The sequence below is a fragment of the Oratosquilla oratoria genome, chromosome 26 (assembly GCF_046742065.1).
Source record: "Oratosquilla oratoria isolate Oo_2021 chromosome 26, ASM4674206v1, whole genome shotgun sequence".
In the NCBI taxonomy this organism is placed as follows: domain Eukaryota; kingdom Metazoa; phylum Arthropoda; class Malacostraca; order Stomatopoda; family Squillidae; genus Oratosquilla; species Oratosquilla oratoria.
Genome location: NC_134802.1, coordinates 50,160,896 through 50,178,229, shown reverse-complemented (window position 1 = coordinate 50,178,229; position 17,334 = coordinate 50,160,896). Strand labels below are relative to the sequence as shown.

Below are 17,334 nucleotides of genomic sequence, written 5' to 3'. Positions count from 1 at the left end.
AATGATAATTTAAATGTCATCATCATTTGCAAAACATATGCAGAAATTAGGTGAAATATATATGTAAATATATTATTTACTAATTGGACACCACGTATTTTGTTCTCTAATTGTATGAATATCTTTAGAAACAAAAATAAGAATATAGTTATTCGCTAAAATTATGTACAGAAAGGGGATGGACAACATTGATGATACTAATTAATTTATCTTTAATAATTATGTTGTCTATACAAAATTTTAAACAACCAAGAACACTGAAAAATAAACAAGGATTCGTAATCCAATGCTGAAGTTTCCATATGACTTCTACATATCGCACCAATGCGCCCTATGCCACACCGCTTATGCAAGTATCTCTTCGTCTTCTTCCACGCTTCCAATCTTACGGCGTCCAGTCAGTGACACTAGAGTTCCATCTCCCATCACCCTCTCTAGCTAACTTCCATGCTCAAATCAACTTCCGTTCTTTAATCATTTACATAAAAAAGGAGACTGCAAGAGACCGTAAGGCCTACACTATGAAGTTCCATGTCCATTTTCACTACCATCTCCATCCATAAAGTTATCTAACCTTCTCTTAAAACCGCCAATATTTTCTGCGATTACTGCACTGTTACTAAGTCTATTCCATTTGTTAGCCACTCTATTGGTAAATCAGTTTTTGTCCATATCCTTCTTAAATCTAAAATTGTCCAATTTATATCCATTGCTGCGAGTCCTGCCCTGTTGTCTTAACATGATGATCTTGTCTACATCACCCTTGTTAAAACCCTTGACCTATTTAAATACCTATAGTAGATCAACCCTTTCTTTAATTCTTTCCACAGAGTTAAGATGCCTAAACCTGACTATATAAGGCAAATTTCCGAGCCCATGTATAATTTTGGTCATTCTCCTCTATACTGATTTACTGAATTGATATCCATTCTGTAGGACGGAGACAAAAACTTTACCGCGTTGTATCATTCTCTCCAATCTGTTCTCTCACCCAACCTCGCCTCTTTCTGCCTTTCAGCGTAATTATCACCTCCAGCGTTGACCTCTCCATCCTCATCTCTGTCTTTCTTGGTTTCATCTCCACCGTCTATGTTACCACCCAAGTCTTACAACCGTAGATCATAGCTGGCATAATACAGTGGCTGTAAAAATATATGTTTGTGTCATTTTGACAATTGGAAATAAACTCATCTGCTGGGATTCGAACCCCTGCTAGAGCGGAATGTTTCATATAAAGCGAGGCCTGTACCGCCTGTACTACACTGACCCTTTAAAACAGAACGAATTAGTTCACGGACTAATCATTCTGCCGAGGGCACGTTCTACCCGAGTGCCCTAATTCGTTCTGTTTTGAAGGGTCAGTGTAGTACAGGCTGTACAGTCCTCGCTTTATATGAAGCATTCCGCTCTGGTGGGTGTTCGAATCCCAGCAGATGAGTTTATATACATATATGTGTGTGTGTATGTGTGTGTGAAGATCTGGAGTCTGGTATCCATATCGTAGGATAAAAGGTAAGCACGAGAGTCGATGATGGAGGTTGATTGCCAGACATTTCGGCCCTAGGTCATGGAACACAAAGATCACAAATTGCTAATATTGTCTGCTGCTGAACCTGGGACAGGAGCTGCACGGCCGGGGCCTGCCACGTTCCTATTGACACATTCAAATGTACACAATCTACAAGCATTTATACCCATGTCCCCTTCTTACATTCTCACATTCGAACTTAAACCCAAGCATAACAACTCATCTACAAATGTAAGCTTGTATATCTAATGAAGATATAATTATTTACTAATTTGTTTGTTAGGATTGATTCCTTGCTGTTGAAATTAATTAACAAACCTGGGACAGGAATTGATCGGGCGGGGCCCGCCGCGTATCTTCCTTGCTAGGGATTTACCAACAAACACCCAAATTAGACATAAACACAAGACCAAACATGTATTAACTTGTTCACGTATACACACATACAAACACTCGTACTACTATGATAGTAGAGACAGGAGCCAAGTGAAAGAATAAAGTTCTGTTTTAGAAGCACGTTAGGAGACCTGCGTAAAGTGTCGTCAGCGTAAGAATGTATAGACCAAGGCAAGGTCTAAATATACAGGTCAGACCGTTTACATTCTTCTGCGCAGCTTCTGACGTCATTTGGCTGAGTCCATTTTCTCTTTGTGATACACTGAAGAAAACTGTGAAACGCCAAGGAAGACAGGAACTATAATATTTTATATATTATATATATATATATTATATATCATATATATTATATATTCATATATATAGACAGGAACTATAATATTTTATATATATTTATATATATATTTTATATAATATTTGTCAGAATATAACTAATTGCGTGGAGCAGTGCGAGCGAAGGCAACGTCATTTTTGAACGACGGACCAGCTTCAACTGACAGCTATAGGACCCGCTAACCCCACTTTGAGCAGCCAGGTGACGTTCACGGGCCCGCTGCGCCAACTCCCTCGAAATTCGGTCGGAAGTGGTTAGACCTTATATTCTTAGATCTTGGACCAACGGTTCCCAACCTTTTTGCACTCGCGACCCCTTATCTAAAAATTTTAAACCCATGTGACCCCCCCCCCCCCACTTAGGGCTTACTATCATCAGCTTAATTTTTCTTTTATTTTCTGAGAAAATACTGAAAAATTCTGTAATTATTTATTAGCAAATTAAATCACATTGGTCCAACCTAAATTCACAAAAAGAACATATATTTCTTAAAATAATATTAACATACGTTTGAACAGCTATCCAACCCTTATCTTGCATTTCAGCAGCAATCTTTGAAATTCGTGGCCGAAAGTTTGTTAGAGCCAGTCTCATGTCATCTCCAACATCCAATATGTTCCTATTCTTTGTTTTTATATTGACAAAAGTGGAAAATCCTGCCTCACACAAGTATGTAGAAGCAGATGGAACAAGGACACGTAAAGCTATCATGCTGACTTTGGAGTATGACTGATACATAGCGCACCAGAACTGAGTCACTGATTTCACCTTGAGATAATGAGCTGAAGAGTCGTTCCTTAGATTAAAAAATTCATCTTGGATTTCATCTGGTATGCTGGATACATCAAGCTTAGTAGAAAATGGGTTCCTTACCAGGGCCTCTTGTTCCTGTGATAGCTCAGGAAAGTAACACTCGACTCCCTTTTTTAGAGACTGAAAATGTCCGGTAATCTCATCCTTGAGGAACTGATCCAGTTGGAGCTGAGACTCATCCATCATTCCACAAAGTTTTTCAAACATAATGATGTTTCCAAGATTGGTTTTCCGGCGCCAGTTCTGCAGTTTGGAAACAAAGGCCCGAAGACTATCTTGAAAAAGGAGAGCATGTGTTTCACTTCCTTGAAGCTTCAAATTGAGCTTGTTCAGCTGGTCAAAAATGTCGGCTAGGTACGCAACCCTTTTATTCCATGCTTCATCTTCGAAGTGAACAACAAGATCTTTCCTTCCTTGAGTCTCCAGGAATAGCTTTATTTCATCTTTCATTTCAAAGACACGATTAATAACGTTTCCTTTCTACAACCAACGTACTGCTGTGTAGAAGAGAAGGACTTCGTGGTCAGCATGCATGTCTTTGCATAGTTCTTTGAATAGGCGAGTGTTGAGTGCTTGAGTCTTCACATAATTTACCATTTTTATTACAGATTTAAGCACTTCCTGCAGAGAGGCAGGAGGAGTCTTACTGGCGAGAGCGTATCGGTGAATCATGCAGTGGATGCCCTTTGCTTGAGGTGCGTGCTAGCTTCTTCACTCTCGATTGGAATCCTGATTTCGATCCCAGCATAGCCGGTGCCCCATCCGTACAAACCCCACACACGTTTTCCCATTGAAGATCTTCGTCTTGGAAAAAAGTTGAAACTTTTTCCATGACATCATCAGCTTTTGTTGTGGTTTCAAGTGCACTGCAGAATAAGAATTCGTCTACTTCTAACAAGGCTACGCGACCCCCCTGCCAAGGCTTCTCGACCCCACTGCCAAGGCTTCTCGATCCCCCTTGGGATCGCGACCCACTGGTTGGGGACCCCTGGTCTAGATATCATCCAAAAAGACCCCTCAGGCTGCTACACTTTTTGATGAAAAGTCGACATTCATAAGTTCACAGTTTTAAAGGACCGCATATCATAAGTAATAAAATATATATATTTAGAAAAAGTAAAGTAAACAGTTATTTTTGTTAAATATTATTAGTGGAAATTTCATGTGAAACGTTTGTTTGAAAAACAAAGTAACTTAGTTTAGAGAAGATATATTTTTTTTTGTCAATTAATATTTCTACAACGCAAGTATATAGAACTGGCTAGGGCTATCTCCATAACCTACAACGACATCGCAAAGTACATCAGCAAAACAAAAACAAGGTCGGTGATATTAGTGTTGCACATAGATATTCAGCAATGACGTTGACCGAAAATTCAGTCCAAGTGTGGAAAATTATTGGGGTATGGAATCACCATTACACCACTCCTGAATTCATAAGAATTAATCCATATATGTCTCCATACTTTGCAGTACTCTTTGCCCCAGAGTATAAGCCAGGAATCAAGTATTCACTATCTTATCGGTTATTTAACGAAGATACTGTAAGCATATCATAGTGACCTCATTCCCCAGATCGCTGATTTCATTAGTTATTTGCCACAATTCTTCAGCGATGAATTCACATTAACCGTGATTATTCAGTGTGGCATTTAAGTCACAAAACGTAGCATTGACTTTTAAATCGCGAATCGTTTTAAAATCTCTACATTCTTCGATCAGGAGCTATTCAAGCAGACTGCCGACTGAGAATGCAATGATGCAACAAGTTAGCCAAGAAACTGATGTTGAGGGTCTAAGATCTGTATACAATACAGTAATATTTGCCTCGTATAAATGATGAAGGTCTCAAACAAGCTGATGTATCATGTTGATTTAGCACTGGCAGAGGATGCAAGGAAATGTCTCGATACCTTTTAAGTGCTAATTCCCGTCGACTGCTTCCGCGTGTTACTAATTGATAATTCGCTGCATTGCAGAAACTTCCTTTGTTTGGTTGCATTCGGTAACAGACATGATTCTTATATTCGGCTAGAACTGAAACACGTAGTTATGAAGTAGACATATGTTTTACGGCTTAAATTACGTGGTTACATATTAGTAAGGAGGTAAAACATAAAAGAGAACTATGCTTCTTTACTGGATCTGGGGTTACTGTTGACTACAACTTGAAATTTGTAATATATATCATGTGCTGCAGGGTCAACATGCTTTCAAGTGACAAAGCAGATCACCCTCAACTCCCGCCCCCTCAAGATTTGTTTTTGCTGTTTTCGTCATTGTAAAGTCTTAGCATTTCCTGCATTTAAAACTTTAGAACCCCCTAATAGTGTAGGATAAACAATCGGATTAGATATATTTTGACGTTTCTAACCAAATATAATATTAAATAAAACTTATTGATGTTCTTTTGTTTTTAAATCTCAGCCAGGTACTATCATTTCAAGTATCTATAGTGTTGATGTAAACAGTACCCGTGGCTCGGAAGAGCAGGGAGCAGCTGTAGTGGTAGAGAGTACACAAAATCGGGCGAAGAAAAATGGAAAAAGTAAGATGATATTTGTGGTGAGATTCTGACGATAAAAATCAAGATTTCATGTGGTAGCTTTAGGTTGGTGGAGTTCTCGGTTGCTCGTTCGGAAATGTTAAGTGTACCCGGAACAGCAGGGAACAAATTGCTGGTAATTCTGGGGGTGATCATTAGGTCATTGTGACTGATGTCAAAGCAGCAAAATTTAGATACAGTAATACTCTTTAGTGATGTACAAATAAGCCTAAGAGATATATTTTTATTAGGGCTTGTGAATTGGCAGTGTTGAGTCAAGGTGCTCTTGATAATTATTTTATTGTAGATTGATCACAGTGACCCAGAGGCTGAACTGGTGACAGTAGCTGGTTCCCTAGAAGCTGCAGGTCTGCAAGAGAGAATTAAGGGTATTACTAAGGAAGTGCACACCTATGCAATAGATGGGTCTCACTAATTGCCGAACAAACCAAACAAAACCGAGAGAAGCCGAACAAAACAACAAAACCCAAACAAGGATGGGTTTTGCTCAAATGCACACCTCTATATATATATGGTTGCATTATTTGAACCATTTTCTTTAAAATGTGTGATTTCCATGTAATATGATGAAAGAGAACTTATGTTTTTATCCTCTGCAATTTTACCGACCCCAGCTACGATTCGTCCAGCCCGCCGTCTATGATCACTGGTGGTATGGATCAAACTACACTCTTTTAAGTTTCTTACTGTTGTGTTATTAGTGTAATAGACTGCATATAGTTGAATTATTTAAACTCTCTTCTTTAAAATGTGTGATTTTCATGTAATTTAACACAACAGTAAGAAACTAAGAGTGTAGTTTGATCCATACCACCAGTGATCATAGACGGCGGGCTGGACAAATCGTAGCTGTGTTCGGTAATTTTGCAGAGGATAAAAACGTAAGTTCTCTTTCATCATATTACATGGAAATCACACATTTTAAAGAAAATAGTTCAAATAATGCAACCATATATATATATAGAAGTGTGCATTTGAGCAAAACCCGTCCTTGTTTGGGTTTTGTTGTTTTGTTCGGCTTTTCTCGGTTTTGTTCGGCAATTAGTGAGACCGCAATAGATCAGTACAAAAATATTAATTTAGTAAGTTAGAATACATCAATATATTATGGTTTTCTTGGCTGAAATTAATAACAAAAAACCTTACTAAAACTCTTAGTAAGGTGTTTTGTAGCGTATCACTCTCAGTGAAAGTAATATGTTACTGAATGGAGCTGTGATGCGAGCTTCAAGATGCCATGTTTGTTTCATCTCTCCAGTTATGTACAATCATATCATTCACAGACGACGATGACATCTAGGAGTTTAGGTTAGGTTAGACTAGACCAGTTTTTTAGGCTTCCGTTATTTTGTCTTAGACAACAAACAAGAACGAAAATGGTGTCTTGAAGCTCGCTGGTGTCCGAGTTGGCTCTATTGTATCACTTTTAAGCAATATTTGTTGTTATTGATTTCCACCAATAAAAACATATATTGTGTTGGTGTGTTATAATGTACAAAATGTTTGATATTCTATTGCTGTATCATTTAACTACACTTCTTTAGATTTACATAATTAGGGTAACAGCCTGATTGACCATATGATGCTACTGTATTTACCTTTCTTGTATACTGCAATTAGGTAAATACAGTGGCATCATATGGTCATTCAATCTGTTGCCATAGTTACCTCTTTCAGAGTTATCTGGAGCAACTGTAGGACCACAATTATTTGCCTATATTTTTGTGTTGTATGTCTTCCATATGGTGATTGTATTTTGGGCATATTGTGTCTTTTGCCAGGCCAACGCAGATGTAGTATGATACTACTAGTAGAGGTTTGGGTTGTAGTCTTTGTAACAAGAGGTTTTTCCCTCTTATAAGGGAGGTAGCCAAATCAAAGGCAAGTACCTACCCCCACCCACTCCCACCACTTCCTCCCTCTCATCTTAGCTCCTCATGGGTGACAGTCATCCCTGTATCCCACCCACTGCCTTGGGTCAGAAGCAATGTAGCTAGACACAACACATCTACAGCAAGGCTACTTCACTTAATCACCAACTCCACCTATCTGCCCCCCTTACACAGAAAAAGAGAAGACAGGGAGAAATACTTGAGACTGTGTCAAAATATTATTCACACATAAGCATCCCCTCCATTCCTTGCATAACAGTGTCATTTATACACAACAACTCCTCAATTCATCCCTATATCCTGCCCTCTCACTTCCTTGCTCAACAGACATTCCCCTCTTTCTCAATACCCACTTCACCCCATCCATCCATCTCATCCTCAGTTGTCCCCTCAAGTTCACTCCATCCACCTCAGCCTTCCATACTTTTTTTTACTAATCTGTCTTCACTCATTCTTTCCATGTGTCCAAATCATCTCAATACTCTTTCATCAGCCCTATCTGTCATCTTTTCCATTCCCACTCTCCTCCTCACCTCTTTGCTTCTCACTCTATCCGACTTAGTAATCCCTATCATACTTCTTAGAAATTTTATCTCAACCACATTAAAAAAAATTCTCTGTGACTCACTTAAATTCTATGTCTCTCCCTGATACAAAGCTGTCATTACAATCACCCCTTCATATAATATCCTGTTTGCGTCCATTTCCAGCTGCCTTTTTCTCATGACACTTTTTTAATCCCCCAAGGCATTTACTTGCTTCTCTCAATCTACAATTTACCTCTACTTCCACTCCTCCCTTTCCTGCTACATACAACCCCAAATACCTAAAGGTGTCCACTTCCTCCAGCCTCTCTCCTTTAAGACTTACTTCCAACTCACTGTCATCCTCCACCCTTGTACATCTCATCACCTTGATTTTTCCCACATTTACTTTCAACTTTCTCCTATCATATACCTTCCAAAACTCCATCACTAACTCCCTTAATCCACCCTCTGACCCTGCCACAAGTGCAGTGTCATTAGCAAACAGCAACTGGCCCACCTCCCACTTCTCTCCATTTTCTTTAACCATCACCTTTACTTCCCACACCACCCAATTCTTGTTGGGTTGTAGTACTGACAACAACCTGCCCCTCCCTTGCTAAATACAGTAGTGAGATAAATGATCACCAGCCTTTTATCAATGAATGCTCAAATTGCATTAGTTTGAATATACAAGGAATTCACTATAAACCCACTATCGGAGAAATAATAACGGAAAATACAGGGAAACTGTATATTTCGACTACTATCTGTAGTCCTCTTCAGCAGAAGAGGACTACAGATAGTAGTCGAAATATACAGTTTCCCTGTATTTTCCGTTATTATTTCTCCGATAGTGGGTTTATAGTGAACTTTTACAAATGTGTTATAACATACCAATTTCCAATACAAGGAATTGTTGAGACACTATGACAAGTTGAAGACAAGTCTTGGCCTAAATTTATTCATGATTAGTTTCAAAGTGAGCTTAAAAAGCTGAGTGTGGTTATGGGTACAACTAAAAAGGAGTGGTCTTGGCAGATGTGCTGTGGACAGATGGAGTTATCCATTTGGTGACATAATTTTTTCAGATAAAACACAAAAGTATCAAAATACCTTGTATATTTTTTTCTTTCTGTATGTCTTATTTAGACCAGTACAGCAATTTTCATTTTTAGAAATAATCATTGCAGATTACTCCAGATAACCAAATTTGCCTCTTATATTTGCCATAGGCAGAAGTGTGGGAAATTAACATTAGATAGTTTGCAGTGGTAATAATAATAATTGTAGTAGTAAGTTTTACTGACTGGAAACCTGAAACCTAATATTCACTGTAGATTTCTGTAGAAAGAAAATTTGAAATGTTGTCTATGTTACATTAGGGTGGGACTGATTGTATGTCATCAGCTGAAAGTAGGTGAGGGGGAACAGTTGATAGTTGTCATCTCTTCTTTTCTTAAAAAGTATAGGAAATGCAGGTGAAATCGATAGCAAGAAATTTTGATTCTCATCCTGAGACCGAGTACCAGCCCCTTAGGGTTGCGTCTTCAGATGAAGGTCATCATCATCATAGCTTATCACGCCAGACAGACAGCCATTCAAGTGTTCTTTGGTTAATTTTGACCAGGTCAATGTTGTCTAAATTGGTTGAAAGCGGGCACGAGCTTAGGACATGGTCAATGTTCTGTTCAGTTTCTCCACACTCGCAGGATGGGTCGGTTTTGAGGCCCCATTTAACCAGATTGTCACCAGTTCTGGCGACTCTGGATCTTGCTCTATTTAGTGTGGACCATTCGCGTCTTGGTAGCAGTGCCCCATCTGAGAGCTCTTCACTGTGTCCTTGCACTGTATTGTTAGGGAGAGTTGTGCCTTCAGACGAAGGTGAAGGGGTATGTGTAAAGTGATTTTATTGGCCCCTCATTCCTCCACACTACACAATGAGTTCATTTACCTGGCATAATTAGTGAACCCAATAATTCATTTTACGAGTTAATGGAAAGAATTTTATTTATTGCAGATGATTGTGTACGGGTGCTTGCTTCGCACCATAGATGGAACACCACTATCTGCTACAACAGACTTTGCCAATGATGCTGACAAACGGGTTAGGGAAGGAAAACGTTACCTCAAGCTTATGACAAAACAGCTGGGCAAGTATCCAGAACGGTCATGCCTTCAAGTGGACGACATATCAATACAGTTAAGTCTTGTTGTGATGCTTTTTATATTTTGATGAAAAAATGATAAAGGGTCTTTAGGTTATATACATATTAAACTATTTAAATGATTATGTATTTGATTTGTAGCTGTGTTAATGATGGATCCACTTCGTATATTGTTATATGCGATGCAAGCTACCCGCATATCTTGGCTTATAGCTTCTTAGATGAACTTCTCAAGGAATTTAGTATCCTATATACTCCATCTGTTGTCAACTCAGTGAGAAGACCATATGCATTCATTGAATTTGGTATGTATTATTGTACTTATATGTATTATACCTGTGATCTAACATGGTGCAGCATATAGTAATAGGCTTCATTTGAATTGCTATGTTTCTTCACATGCATGATCTGTACACACTCACATGGCCTGATGGTAGTGGTATATAGGTAGACATGTGTGAAGGATGTGAAGAAATACAGCTTTTCATACATACATACATACATATACCAAGGCTTTTTCCCCCTTTCAAGGGAGGTAGCCAAAAAGGGAAAGGCATAAAAACACTCCCACCCATTTCATCCCTAAATACACTCCACACCCCTCCCACCCTCCCTCTCATCTGAGCACCTCATGGAGTGAACATGAGGGGACGTCCTAGGATGAGGTGGATGGATGGGATGAAGGGAGCTTTGGGGAAGAGGGGAATGTCTGTTGAGGAAGGAAGGGAGAGGACGGAAGCTTTTCATATAGATGCATAAATACTTTGAATAGCTTAGAGGGTGATACAGCCCAAGTTGGAACAATACAGATCCTCACCTAGGGCTGAAAAACTCCACAGCACTACAAGCCAGCATTCCATCTATGGTGGCCAAAGAGTTGTGTGTGTAAGGTCACAGCATAATTCGTAGGTCGGGCCATGTATGAGCTTTGAGTTCTCATCTGGGAGGGTAATAGCTGTCAGTCTCCAACACTAGTTTTATGCAATAGCTTGTAGTCCCACACATTCTGTTGCATAACACAAGCTCCACAAACAGAATACAACAAAAAGAAGCTCAGTGGGAACATACTACTCAAACATCTACAACCTATCACCAGCCTCACTAAACACCTCCTCTTGCATTGCCCTATCCAAGCTTTAATCTTGTGGGCCAACTCAGTGGCTGTTGCCAGTTTCCTTAAGGCTGTGCATCTTCTGCAAGAGAGACCCATCTTCACTGTTCCTCTCCATTTTTACCCTTATACCTGTGTTATGATATATAAATCCTTATAATGAGAATGTAAATTATTATTGTTTTTTTTTTTTTTTAATTATTCAGATAGTTTTCTTAACAAGACACGTCAGAAATACAACAGCCCTAAGACACTGGCTTCACGTGTCAATATAGCAGATATGACTGCAGATATGAATCTTCACCCTCCATATTATATCAAATTAACTGACTTGGAACCTAAGCTTCCTCCACCATTGCCATCTTCACCATTGCTGGCTACTATACCATCTGGCAGTAGTTACACAACTGGACCAAGTCAAGTGAAAATAGCTAATGGGTCGTTAGTAAATGGCACAGTTTATAGGGATCCAAAGCAAGGTGAGTCACCAAATATCACTGGTCTTATTTATAAAAAATTTAAATGGAATTGTGACACTGAATCCTGTTGTGAATATAGGTCTGCTATTTTAATTTCCAATTGAATTTAACAGTTATCATGTATTTGTGTTACTGTTGTGTCCACAGTTGGTGTAGCGTTAAGACTGCAGGCACTCACGTGGTTTGGCTGGCTGTCTTTGATCCTGGCGAAACTTTGTCTGTTACTAGATATCTACAGAGGCTTCGCAGCACTAAGCATGTCTAGTTTAGAGGTGCAGTTTTTTATTCTTTCTTTTTAACTTTTATTTTATACTTGTCATTGCAATAGAGAGGGCAGTAATGTGTTTTGTTTCAGCTATCCCAAATCCCAAAAAGCTTTCTTGGAAGGGTTAATCAAAAGGTAAAGGAGGCAAAGAGGAGAGCAGATGTGAAATGGGGTAGGAGTATGACAGAAAATTTTGAAAGTAATAAAAAGATGTTTTGGAAAGAAATTAAGAGAGGAAGAGGAGGCGAATCAAGTAGGGAAGAAAAGGTAAAAGGTACAGATGGAGAGTTGATAATGGAAGAGATGGCAGTGAGGGGAAGATGGGCAGAATATTTTAGGGAGTTGCTGAATGTGAAGGAGGATAGGGAAGGAAAGATAGCTGCAGTGGGAAATACGAAGAAAATGAGAGTGATGAGTGAGGAGAATGGAGGAGAAATAAGGAAGGATGAGGTGAAGGCAGTTGTAAAGATGATGAAAGCAGGTAAGGCACCTGGTCTGGATGGATGTCATGCAGAATGTCTGAAAAAGGGAGGTTCAGTGATGGTGGACTGGTTGGTGAGATTATTTAATTTTTGCTGGAGAGAGGGTAGAGTACCGGAGGACTGGAGTAGTGCCTGTATAGTTCCTCTTTACAAGGGAAAAGGGGACAAGTGTGAATGTAGTAATTTCAGAGGGATTAGCCTGTTGAGTGTAGTAGGGAAGGCTTATGGGAGAATCTTAATTGAGAGGATTAGGAGAGGAACAGAAGGAGTAATTGGTGAAGAACAGTGTGGTTTTAGGACGGGTAGAGGTTGTGTAGATCAGATCTTTGTGGTAAGACAGATATGTGAGAAAGCTATAGGAAAGGGGAAGGATGTTTTTTGGGCTTTTATGGATCTGGAAAAGGCTTATGATAGGGTAGACAGAAAGGCACTGTGGGAGGTTATGCAGATTTATGGGATAGGAGGAAAGCTTTTGGGAGCTGTCAAGAGTTTTTATGTGAGTAGTAGAGCATGTGTTAGGATTGGAAATGGAGAGAGTGAGTGGTTTGAAGTAAAGGTGGGACTTCGTCAAGGATGCGTTATGTCGCCCTGGCTGTTCAACTTATACATGGATGGGGTGGTGCGAGAGGTGAATGCTAGGGTAGTGAGTCAGGGATTGGAGATGGTTAAAGAAAATGGAGAAAAGTGGGAGGTGAGCCAGCTGTTGTTTGCGGACGACACTGCGCTTGTGGCAGGGTCAGAGGAGGGATTGAGGAAGCTGGTGGCAGAGTTTGGGAGAGTATGTGATAGAAGAAAACTAAAGATAAATGTGGGTAAAAGTAAGGTGATGAGATGTACAAGGGGTGAAAGTGGCAGTAGACTGGAAGTGAGCATTAAGGGAGAGCGACTGGAGGAAGTGGATAGTTTTAGATACTTGGGTGCAAGTGTAGCAGGAAAAGGTGGAGTGAAGGTGGAGGTAGAATGTAGATTGAGAGAAACGAGTAAATGCCTTGGTGGTTTAAAGAGTGTAATGAGAAATAGACATTTGGGAATGGATGCGAAGAGGAGACTGTATGAAGGAGTGATTGTGCCAACAGCACTGTATGGGGCAGAAACGTGGAACATAAGAGAAGAAGAGAGAAGGAGTTTGAATGTGTTTGAGATGAGGTGTCTGAGAAGTATGGCGGGGGTTACTAGGCTAGATAGAGTGAGAAATGAGGAGGTGAGGAGGAGAACAGGGGTGAAAAAGGATTTGGGAGAGAGGGTTGATGAAAGAATATTAGGATGGTTTGGACACATGGAAAGAATGAGTGAAGAAAGACTAGTAAAAGAGGTATGGAAGGCAGATGTGGAGGGAGTGAACATGAGGGGACGTCCTAGGATGAGGTGGATGGATGGGGTGAAGGGGGCTTTGGGGAAGAGGGGAATGTCTGTTGAGGAAGGAAGGGAGAGGACGGAAGACAGAGGTGAGTGGAGAATGGTTGTATATGGATGATGTTGTGATTGCATGAGGAGGAATGGGCGGGGGGGTGGGGGGTGGGGTAGTATGTGTGAGTAAATTTTGACGCAGCCCGAAGGGATTTCTCCCCGTCCTCTCCTTATATGCAAAGGGGGACGGAGAGGGGGGGTCGCCGATTAAATGAAGCGGCCTTGCTGTGGATGTACTGTGTCTTGCGACACTGCTTCTGACCCAGGGCGGTGGGCGGGGTGCAGGGATGACCCGTCATCCAGGAGGTGCTCAGATGAGAGGAAGGGTGGGAGGGGTGTGGAGTGTATTTGGGGGTGAAATGGGTGGGAGTGTTTTTATGCCTTTCCCTTTTTGGCTACCTCCCTTGGAAGGGGGAAAAAGCCTTGGTATATGTATGTATGTACATATATATATATACATATATATATACATATATATATATACATATATATATATATATATATATATATATAATGTTTTCCTCCATCTTGCCTCTATTCACTCCCATTTTCCTCATCTCTTATACCATCTTTGCACACTTTGTCACTTCCTCCTTGAAACAAACTCATTCCTCTTGTACTCCTACCTCAGATCTATCCTTCATCATCTTCCACACTTCTCTCAACTTCAGGTATTCTTCTCCTTTTCCTTCTCATTTAAATTGTTTACTGTAAGGACTTCTCTACCTTTTGACTTTTCCTCTTTCTCCACCTATCCTCCACTCTCAGCTTCTCTTCTACCAAAAAATTATCTGACATTCCTCCACTCTCCCCAAAGAACATGGATATCTAGAACTCTTCCCATCCTTTCTTTGGATACCACTACATAGTCCATTAAGGTCTTATCAACCACCCTTCCATCCACTACCCTTTCCCATATGTACTTATATTTTGACTTTCTTCTTAAACATTGTGTTAGTTATCATCAACTCTCTAAACACATCTCTCCACTATAATTTTCACCTTTTTTACCTGGCACTCCAAGCTTCCCAGCCACTCCGTTTGTTGGTTTAACCCCTACTCTAGCATTGAGAACTCCCAACACTATGACATTGACATTCTTCCAAAAATTCTCTAAGCATTCATTTACATACATACATATACCAAAGGCTTTTTCTCCCTTACAAGGGAGGGAGTCAAAAAACAAAGGCATAAAAACAATTCCCACCCATTCCATCCCCACATACTCCACTCCCATCCAGCCCCCTCAAATTTTTTTGTCATACTCTTACCCCATTTCACATCTGCTCTCCTCTTTGCCATCTTTATTTTATGGTTTACTTCTCTTCTCTCTTCTGTGTACCTCTCATATTATTCTCTCATCCTATTTTGTAACCAGTCTGTGAAAGCTCATTTCTTCTCTTCTACAACCTTTTTTGCATTCCTCATCCCACCACTCACTACCCTTTCCTCTATTTCCTACCATCCCTTTCCTCTGCACTTTTCATTACCAGGCCCATACCTGCTTACAAAAACCCACACCTCCCATCCCTGTTCTATGTTGATACTGTTTTAAGGCAGGTTGGTGAATGTTTTAAAATGCCAGACCACATGTTTATATTGTACTAATTTTTTATTTGTATTTTTAATTTTTTGTAGGAATATGATGGCCCTCCACCAGGACATGCTATAATATTCTTAATGGAAGGTGTTACTTTAAGTGTTCAGGTAAGTTGGTTGCATTGTTTCTTTGGATAGTATTGTATCTGAATTGACAGATTTAGTATATTGGCCACTGTTATCACTTATTGTAGTTCATGTTTCTTTCACTGGATTAGAGTACAACATGTTTTTCTTACGGTTACAGATGTATGTGTTGACAGTGTACAGCAAATTCCGCAAATTGGAAACCCTGGTTGGAGTGGTGCTTATTATCGGCCTAAATATCTTTCTTTTAGATGTTCGGGAAAAATGGCTCTGTTTCTTGTATATATTTGTTTCAATTTTTCTTATGATTGCAACGTTTAGAAGAACTTTTGAAAAAACACTTCCAAAATTTTGTGTGTGAATACCACTATAGGACTAATTTGTTTCTACTATACCTGTTTCATTGACATATCAATAACTGTTACTGTTTAAAAAGAAATGCCTGTACTTATTGTCAGCTTCCTTGAAATGTGAATGACGCCTACAGAAAATAGTTACAACAAGAGTGAAAACAGTACTTGATATAAAACTGAAACTCGTTTGATATGGTATAGACTACTATTGTTAAAGTGTTCAGACTTGTTTTTTGACATGCTGCTTCAAAGGTTGAAATATGTGAAACTTATTCTTGTGCTTTTGGCAATATAAAACTCAAGCATTTTCTTTCATTTGTAAGGTACATAATATCATTATCTAATTCCATTTTTGTAAGATATTTATGTATGCAAATGTGTGTCTATGTATGTGAGTCACCATGGTCTTAGATCACGTGCTGGACTTGTGATCAACAGCTATTACCCTTCTGACTGTGAGCTCCAAGTGAGCACATTATCCAGTTGGTGAGTAATACTGTTATGTTACACACACCACACCCATCTTCTCGCTCAAAGGGGACTACAACAGCTTGTGGTAGAATGATGTCCTTCAAGTCCTGAACAAGGCTCAATCTCTGGTGTTTGTGACTAACCTCGACATTAACCACTACATCAGCAACCTGGGTCTGTGTGTGTGTGTACATGTGTGCGTGTGCATACCATACTGTAGTGTACATGGTTGGAGTTACGCTCATGGGATCATGTCTCCACTAATTAAATTTTGTTTTAAATTTACTTTTGATGGCTTAGATTATTTCTTCTTCAGACATGTCCCACAAATTGAAATGTCAATGTAAAACACTATGCTTTCCAGCATCTTTTAAGTAGTCTGTCTTATTTTATAATTTTGCTTTGGCCTCCTGTTCTTTCATCCCATACTGACCAATCTCCTGTCCATTTTTCTGTTCCTTTCTCTGTTCTAAACATTATTATCATTTCGGTTTCCTTTTTTGGTTCTCCAATGTGGATAGTCACTTTTTCAGTTTTTCATAGAAGAGACAGGCTTGGGATCATCATTTTGTTTGGGTGACCACATCACTACTGCGTAAACCAGTTTGGTGAGAATCAGACTTTCAATTATTATTTTTTTAATCATATTCTCATCCATATAATGAAAAATATTTCTCACTGTTCATCAACAATTTATGTCTCTTCCATTATTCTGTGAGGTATTTATTATCGACCAATTTTTTTTTCTTCAATTGTTGTTCACTGTGCAAACATTCTTAAAATTGTCTCTGCTTGCTAGTTTCTATGTCCTATTTATTATTTTACTCACCATGCTTTGTGATGTAAACTTAATTTTTAT

The 17,334-nt window shown here is 39.4% G+C and overlaps 2 protein-coding genes across 2 annotated transcripts; one reads left to right on the top strand and one right to left on the bottom strand.

Annotated features, from left to right (window-relative positions):
* Nucleotides 1–1,565: 1,565 nt before the first annotated feature.
* LOC143039341 (zinc finger BED domain-containing protein 5-like) lies at nt 1,566–3,521 on the bottom strand. Its single transcript, XM_076209221.1, has 2 exons — nt 2,786–3,521; nt 1,566–1,651 (listed from the first exon to the last, which is right to left on the bottom strand). Exons 1-2 carry the CDS (start codon nt 3,519–3,521, stop codon nt 1,566–1,568), a joined length of 822 nt encoding a protein of 273 aa, XP_076065336.1.
* A 1,974-nt stretch (nt 3,522–5,495) lies between these two features.
* LOC143039560 (vesicle-trafficking protein SEC22a-like) lies at nt 5,496–16,760 on the top strand. The gene is made up of 7 exons (XM_076209765.1): nt 5,496–5,619; nt 10,074–10,255; nt 10,363–10,526; nt 11,539–11,811; nt 11,959–12,083; nt 15,604–15,672; nt 15,812–16,760. Exons 1-7 carry the CDS (start codon nt 5,611–5,613, stop codon nt 16,010–16,012), a joined length of 1,023 nt encoding a protein of 340 aa, XP_076065880.1. The 5' UTR covers nt 5,496–5,610; the 3' UTR covers nt 16,013–16,760.
* The last annotated feature ends 574 nt before the right edge of the window (nt 16,761–17,334 follow it).